Raw genomic sequence first — 1,188 nt, 5'->3', positions numbered from 1 at the left:
GCCCGGCGACGAGACGTCGCTGGTGCCATCGCCCGACACCCGGGTTGTCCCCGCGGGGCGCAGGTTGCCCCTCGCCTCCATCTCAGGGGGGTCGGGCGAATCGGGGGGGGGCGGTCCGGCCAAAGGTCCTTCATCTTCTTCGTCCTCTTCTTCCTCCTCGGAGAAGTGGATGGAGGAACGGGTCTGGACAGGCACCTGGCTGGGGGAGAACTTTCGGAGATGGGGCAATGTGTCCACATCGTGGGGAGGGGTCAACACCCGTGTCAGGGTGGGCAACCTCAACTCGGCCGGCCGAGCCCGCCGGGGGCTCCGGGGGGGTTTACGGGCCGGCGGGACCCCCGCCTTCCGAGACGGCGAAGGGGAAGCGGGCGCTTTGGGTGGTGGCGGTGGCGGGGGGGTGGCGGCGGCCGCTGTCCCTCGCCCCCCCTTGGGGACAGGGATGACCCAAGCTTGGCCAGCGGGAGGACGTTGGTCCTGCAGGAGCCGTTGCTGTTGTTGACTCAAGCGTTGCATGTCCAACTGGAGGGTGCTCAACGCCGTGCTCAGCTTGGCCACCGCCGCCTCGTAATGCCCGGGGGGTTCCGGGGGCGCGAAGGTGACTTGTTTCTTGCTGCCGGAACCTTCTTCTTCCTCTTCGTCCTCCTCTTCCTCGCCCCCGCGCTTCAGCTGGAGGAAGGCGCTCTTGCCCAAGCGCTGGCGGTGCTTGGCGAAGATGGCTTCGATCCTCTTCTTCTGCGCCTCGATGGCGCGGCGTTTCTCCTCCAAGCGAGCACCCAGCTGGCTCATTTCGGCGCTCAAACCTTCACCGGCTTCAGGGTGACCCCCCGGGGGGCCCCCCAAAATCTGGGGGGATCCGCCAGCGACGGTACCCCCGCCTCCCCCCCCGACGCCGGCGGCTTCTTCCAGCTTCTTCTTCCGTTCAGCAAAGCTGGTCATGGTACGGCCCGAGGGGGCCGGAGGGTCGGCGGTGGAAACGGGGGGCTGGCGGAGGTTGGGGGGTCCAGGGGGGTCCCCAATATCTACGGGGGGGTCCGGCGAGTGGAGATAGAAAGCGTCGGGGGCTCCTTCAGGGAGAAGCCGTTCGGAACTGTGGATGATCTGGAGAGCTTCCTCGATGGTGGGCAGCTCCGGGCCGGGGGTCTCGGGGAGACCGTTAGGTAGAGAGGCGGGTGCCGGCGGCGGAGGGGA

General features: G+C 68.1%; 1 protein-coding gene across 1 annotated transcript in view; it reads right to left on the bottom strand.

Annotated features, from left to right (window-relative positions):
- LOC104838511 (calmodulin-regulated spectrin-associated protein 3-like) overlaps positions 1–1,140 on the bottom strand; it is a gene marked incomplete at its 5' end in the record, with an annotated part of 4,573 nt that extends 3,433 nt beyond the window's left edge. The window contains one exon of the mRNA XM_010578274.1: positions 3–1,140. Within this exon, the coding sequence (XP_010576576.1) occupies positions 3–1,140 (1,138 nt within the window). The remainder of the gene's footprint in view (positions 1–2) is intronic.
- Positions 1,141–1,188: the final 48 nt, after the last annotated feature.

The sequence above is a fragment of the Haliaeetus leucocephalus genome, unplaced genomic scaffold, assembly GCF_000737465.1.
Source record: "Haliaeetus leucocephalus isolate CR32 unplaced genomic scaffold, Haliaeetus_leucocephalus-4.0 Scaffold618, whole genome shotgun sequence".
Lineage (NCBI taxonomy): Eukaryota > Metazoa > Chordata > Aves > Accipitriformes > Accipitridae > Haliaeetus > Haliaeetus leucocephalus.
The sequence above is the reverse complement of the archived record's forward strand: the minus strand, read 5'-3'. Positions and strand labels throughout refer to the sequence as shown.